Consider the following 6,187-nt stretch of genomic DNA (forward strand, 5'->3'; position numbering starts at 1 on the left):
ACCTCAAACCACCCCAGAAAGGCTCTGGAGCACCCTGAAGAGACCCTGGAGCACCTCAAACCACCTCATAGTGGGGCTGGAGCACCCAAAGAGGAGCTGGGACACCCCAGGACACCCCAAGGAGGGGCTGGAGCACCCCAAACCACCCCCAAGAGGGGCTGGAGCACCCCAAGGAGGATCTGGAGCACCTCAAACCACTCCTAAGAGGGGTTGGAACACCCCAAAGAGGGTCTGGAGCACCCGAAATCACCTCATAGTGGGGCTGGGGCATCCCAAACCACCCCAAAGAGGGTCTGGAGCACCCCAAAGTGGGGCTGGGGGACCCCAAGAAGGGTCTGGAGCACCCCAAACCACCCCCAAGAAGGGCTGGAGCACCCCAAAGAGACCTTGGAGCACCTCAAACCACCCCAGAAAGGCTCTGGAGCACCCTGAAGAGACCCTGGAGCACCTCAAACCACCTCATAGTGGGGCTGGAGCACCCAAAGAGGAGCTGGGACACCCCAGGACACCCCAAGGAGGGGCTGGAGCACCCCAAACCACCCCCAAGAGGGGCTGGGGCACCCCAAGGAGGATCTGGAGCACCTCCAACCACCCCAGAAAGGGGCTAGAGCACCCCAAGGAAGATCTGGAGCACCTCAAACCACCCCAGAAAGGGTCTAGAGCACCCCAAGGAGGGTCTGGAGCACCCCAAACCACCCCTAAGAAGGATTGGAGCACCCCAAAGAGATCCTGGAGCACCCCAAACCACCCCCAAGACGGGCTGGAGAACCCCAAAGAGACCCTGGAGCACCTCAAGGAAGGTCCCGCGGACTCACCTGGCCACCGCCCCCGCCAAGACCTTCTCCGCCTGGTCCCCTATCACCTCCTGCCGCAGGTAGTAGAGCATCCGCACCCTCAGCAGAACCCTGGGAGGCGGTGGGATGAGATGGTCAACCAAAAATAAGCCAGGGGGGGTTGCGGGGGGGACAAGGGGACCTCCAAGGAGACCTCAACTCACTTGTTGCATTGGTGCTTGAGGTGCTTCTTGTAGCTCTCGTCTTGGAAGAGGGTGTCGGGGTTGTACTTGCGGATCCACTCGGCTTTATGGACATCAAAGGTGCTTTGGGATTTGACCTTCTTTCCTTTACGACCTCGAGGAACCGGGATGGAAAGACCTGGAGAAAAGAGACGGAGCAAGGAGAAAAACGTCAAGGTGGGACCTCAAGAGGTCCCCGGTTGTCCCTAAGCTCTCGTAGACCCTCACCCGAATGGTTTTGGAGCTCCTTGGCCTTGCCGTTCTCGGTGGGGCTGATGAGGTCCCAGATGAAGCCTTTGATGTTCTCGTCACCTCGGTAGTGCAGGAGACAGTAGACCAAGATGGCCCGGCAGATGGTCTCCACGTCTCGCTCCGAAAGACGTCGCTTGAACCGCGCGTGGGAGAGGATCTCCCGCCATCGGCCCCAGCTGGTGGTGGAGGACAGGAGTCAGTGGCCGAGGAGGTCCTTGGCTGGAGTTTCCCCACCTCTCAGCATCCATCTCCACCAAGAATCAACCCGTGGTTGCCACCAGAGAAGAACTGGAGATGGTCTGCTCTTTTTCCTAACCATTTGGCTCATGGTTACCACCAGAGAAGAGGTGGAACTGGACTGGGTCTGCTTTCTCCACCAAACATCTCCTCGTGGTGGCCACCACAGCAGAGCCGGACTTGGTCTGCCCTCCACCAAGCATCTGCTTTTTTTTTTTGACCACAGCAGAGCTGGAACTGGACTTGGTCTGCTCTCCCACCCAACTATCTCCTCGTGGTTGTCACCACAGCAGGACCACTCTCTCCACCAACCATCTGCTCATGGTTGCCACCAGAGCACATCTAGAGCTGGACCTGATCCACTGTCTCCACCAAGAACCTCCTCATGGTTGCCACCAGAGCTGGACCTGGTTTGCTTTCTCCTCCAAGCATCTCCTCATGGTTGCCACCAGAGAAGAACTGGAGCTTGTCCGCTCTCCTCCAAGACTGAGCTCATGGTTGCCACCAGAAGACACCTAGAGCTGGACCTAGTCTGCTCTCCCCGCCGAGAACCTCCTCGTGGTTGCCACCAGAACACACCTAGAGCTGGCCCTAGTTTGCTCTCCCCACCGAGAACCTCCTCGTGGTTGCCACCAGAGCAGAGCTGGACCCAAACCCATCCTCACCCGTAGACCAGGAGATGCTTCTCCACGCGGAAGCAGTCGGTGCGGCCGTAGGCGTGGTGCAAGGCGTGGTGGTGCCGGTCGTGGCGACGGGACCGTGGTCTCTCCTCGTCCTCGCTCTCCAGGTCCGAGAACTCCACCAGGTCATCGTCCCGAAGGGTGCTGAAGTGCCGCGTCTGCTTGCGCACCCGCGGCGTGTCAATCACGAGGTTGTTCTGGACACCGGGATGGAGAAGATCGATCAGGCGCTGCCCCACCCCAGCCCCACCACTACCCCCAGCTCCACGGTTGTCTTCTCCAACCTTGCTGTTCAACAGGTCTAGGTCCAGGTCGGCTTTTTTGGCCCACTTCTGCCAGAAGTTGGGGTCATCCAAGGCGATGTCGGTGCGGTTTTCAGAGGCCACGAAGCTCGCCTGAGGTTGGGTGAGAAGTTGGGAGATGTTCACGGACACCTCCGAGGTGGGAGATGTCCCCCCAAGGGTGGGAAGAGCACGTGGAGATACCTTGGCGAAGGTGGAACCCTTCCCCTCGCTCTCGATGGTGATGGTGGTGGTGCGACGCAGCAGGATCTGGTCTATGTCCTCCTCGCAGAACTTGGAACCTTCGTCGTCCTCTTCCATGATGGCCGCGTAGGCCCCCTTGCGCAGCAGGTCCTCGATCTCCTTTTTGGAGAACTGCTGGATCTGCCGGGAGGGTGGAGAAGGAGGGTGAGGTAGGCAGCCAACCCCGCGGAGCTTCAGGTCCCATCCCAAACCACCCCCAAGCCCCACGTCACTCAAGATTAGGGTCTTCACAACGGGGTTCTCTTGGAGAACCTCATCCCTGAAGCCTTCACGCCCCGTTTCCCTTGGAGAACCACATCCCAAACCACCCCCAAGCCCCACGTCACTCAAGATTAGGGTCTTCACAACGGGGTTCTCTTGGAGAACCTCATCCCTGAAGCCTTCACGCCCCGTTTCCCTTGGAGAACCACATCCCAAACCACCCCCAAGCCCCACGTCACTCAAGATTAGGGTCTTCACAACGGGGTTCTCTTGGAGAACCTCATCCCTGAAGCCTTCACGCCCCGTTTCCCTTGGAGAACCCCATCCCAATGGTCTTGACGCCCCATTTCCCTTGGAAGATGCCATCCCCATGGTCTTCCCACCCCGTTTGTCTTGAAGGACCCCATCCCTGGGGTCTTCAAACCCCATTTCCCTTGGAGAACCCCATCCCCATGGTCTTCACACCCTGTTTCCCTTGGAGAACCCCATCCTTGTGGTCTTCACACCCCGTTTCTCTCAAAGGACCCCATCCCCGTGGTCTTCACACTCCGTTTCCCTTGGAAGATCCCATCCCTGGGGTCTTCAAACTCCGTTTCCCTTGGAAGATCCCATTCCCATGGTCTTCACACCTCGTCTCCCTTGAAGAACCCCTTCCTCAAGGTCTTCACACCCCGTTTCCCTTGGAGGACCCCATCCCCATGGTCTTCACACCCCGTTTCCCTTGGAGAACCCCATCCTTGTGGTCTTCAAACCCCGTTTCCCTTGAAGGACCCCATCCCCGAGGTCTTCACACCCCGTTTCCCTTGGAGAACCCCATCCTTGTGGTCTTCAAACCCCGTTTCCCTTGAAGGACCCCATCCCCGAGGTCTTCACACCCCGTTTCCATTGGAGAACCCCATCCCAATGGTCTTGACACCCCGTTTCCTTTGGAGAACCCCTTCCTCAAGGCCTTCACAACATGTTTCCCTTGAAAGACTCCATCCCTGGGGTCTTCAAACCCCGTTTTCCTTGGAAGACCCCATCCCCATGGTCTTCACAATGCGTTTCTCTTGGAGGCCACCATCCCTGGGGGTCTTCAAACCCCGTTTTCCTTGGAAGACCCCATCCCCATGGTCTTCACAATGCGTTTCTCTTGGAGGCCACCATCCCTGGGGGTCTTCAAACCCCGTTTTCCTTGGAAGACCCCATCCCCATGGTCTTCACAATGCGTTTCTCTTGGAGGCCACCATCCCTGGGGGTCTTCAAACCCCGTTTTCCTTGGAAGACCCCATCCCCATGGTCTTCACAATGCGTTTCTCTTGGAGGCCACCATCCCTGGGGGTCTTCAAACCCCGTTTTCCTTGGAAGACCCCATTCCCCATGATCTTCACACCCCGTTACCTTCAGAAGACCCCTTACCCCCGCGATGTTGCCCTCACGTCCGCTCATGGACTGCAGCACGGCCTTGTCAAGCCCCAACTTGAGACTGGCCTTATCGAACATCTCCCTCTCGTAGGAGTTACGCGTGATGAGGCGGTAGACCTTCACCGCCTTGCTCTGGCCAATCCGATGACACCGCGCTTGAGCCTAGAGGAAGAAGATGGTGGGTCAAGCCACGTTGGAGACAACGAGACACCAAGCCCACGGCGGCGGGGTGGAGCCGGTGGTTACCTGGAGGTCGTTTTGGGGGTTCCAATCGGAATCGAAGATGATGCAGGTGTCGGCGGCGGTGAGGTTGATGCCCAAGCCACCCGCCCGCGTGCAGAGGAGGAAGACGAAACGATCCGAGTCGGGCTTGCTGAAACGATCGATGGCGGCTTGTCTCAGGTTGCCCCGTACCCTTCCATCGATCCGTTCGTAGAGGTACCTACGGGATGACCAAAACGGCGTTCGAGGAGAGCACCGAGGATCCCCCGGACCACCCGTCGTCCCACCTCTCACCTCTTCTGGATGAGGTAGTCCTCCAAGATGTCGAGGCATCGCACCATCTGGGAGAAGATGAGCACCTTGTGGCCGCCGGCCTTCAGCTTGGGCAGCAGTTTGTCGATGAGCACCAGCTTGCCGGCCGAGCGGACCATGGCCTGGAGGTGGAAGTCGTGGGGGACGTGGTGGTGGCAAGATTCCCGAAATTCGGCCAAGATCTTCTCCTCCGCGCCTGTGGGGACGGGATCATCAGTAGGGCGGTCGGGGTGGTGCGTGAGACCTTCTCAGGACTCACCCCACCAAAACAAGGCTTGAGGGGCACCAAAACCCAACCAGGTGAGCTGGAGGACCTCCTCCACCGTGACATTGAGCCCCACCAGGTGGCTCTACAGAGGTCGGGGAAGAGAAACCCCAAACTCCAAGAGGCCACCAAGTCCCCGGTGGAAGAACGAGCAAAGCCAGGAGAAGCAGGGACGGGGTGGTGTTGACCCCAAAGGTTGTCCACCGGTGGCGGGAGGACGAGGGACACCCCGCCACGCCCTTGCCCACCCCTGGTTCCTCACCGTTGATGAGGTAGGGGTGGTTGCAGCACTTGCGCAGCTCCATCATGGTGTTGAGCAGGTTGGGCATGTTGGTATGACCAGCGCCTTTGGAGAGGAAGGAGAAGTTCTTCTCCAAGATGGCCCGGTAGTATTTCTTCTGAATGTTGGTCAACTCCACCTCAATGATGGTCTCCTGTTTGGGAGCCAGGTTCTTCTCCACATCCTCCTTCAGCCGACGGAGCATCATGGGCTTGAGGATGGCCTGGAGCTTCTGCACCTGCGGGTAGGACCAGCGGGGAGATGTCACCACGGATCGGGCAGGACCCAGGTGGCCGGGGAAGGGTCCGGGGTCCTCTCGATGTCCTCACCTGCTCCTCCGTCTTAAGGTCCCCAAAGTCCTTGAGGAACTCTGCTTCAGAAGGAAACTGGGAGGGCTCCAGGAAGTGCAGGAGACTGAAGAGTTCTTCCACCGTGTTTTGGAGCGGGGTGCCCGTCAAGAGGACTTTGTGTTCCTGATGTGCAGGGGGTGCAGAACGTTAGGGCTTGGGGTGGGGTAGGCATGGGACATGCCCAAACATCTCCAGGTGCAACCAAGACCCCACACGCACCTTCAGAACTATCCCTTGGGGTGTGGGACATGCCCAAACATCTCCAGATGCAACCAAGACCCCACATGCACCTTCAGGACCATCCCCTGGGGCACACAATGGGCCCAAACATCTCCAGATGCAACCAAGACCCCACATGCACCTTCAGGACCATCCCCTGGGGCACACAATGGGCCCAAACATCTCCAGATGCAACCAAGACCCC

General features: G+C 58.7%; 1 protein-coding gene across 1 annotated transcript in view; it reads right to left on the reverse strand.

The window, feature by feature from the left end:
- Positions 1-815: 815 nt before the first annotated feature.
- Positions 816-6,187, reverse strand: part of LOC104084365 (chromodomain-helicase-DNA-binding protein 8) — a gene marked incomplete at both ends in the record, with an annotated part of 7,978 nt that continues 2,606 nt past the window's right edge. The window contains 11 exons of the mRNA XM_009588174.1: positions 816-905; positions 998-1,154; positions 1,244-1,443; positions 2,170-2,381; positions 2,469-2,579; positions 2,670-2,849; positions 4,329-4,496; positions 4,581-4,776; positions 4,851-5,064; positions 5,396-5,651; positions 5,743-5,886. Coding sequence (XP_009586469.1) covers positions 816-905; positions 998-1,154; positions 1,244-1,443; positions 2,170-2,381; positions 2,469-2,579; positions 2,670-2,849; positions 4,329-4,496; positions 4,581-4,776; positions 4,851-5,064; positions 5,396-5,651; positions 5,743-5,886 — 1,928 coding nt within the window. The remainder of the gene's footprint in view (positions 906-997; positions 1,155-1,243; positions 1,444-2,169; positions 2,382-2,468; positions 2,580-2,669; positions 2,850-4,328; positions 4,497-4,580; positions 4,777-4,850; positions 5,065-5,395; positions 5,652-5,742; positions 5,887-6,187) is intronic.

The sequence above is a fragment of the Fulmarus glacialis genome, unplaced genomic scaffold (assembly GCF_000690835.1).
Source record: "Fulmarus glacialis isolate BGI_N327 unplaced genomic scaffold, ASM69083v1 scaffold3112, whole genome shotgun sequence".
Classification (NCBI taxonomy): domain Eukaryota; kingdom Metazoa; phylum Chordata; class Aves; order Procellariiformes; family Procellariidae; genus Fulmarus; species Fulmarus glacialis.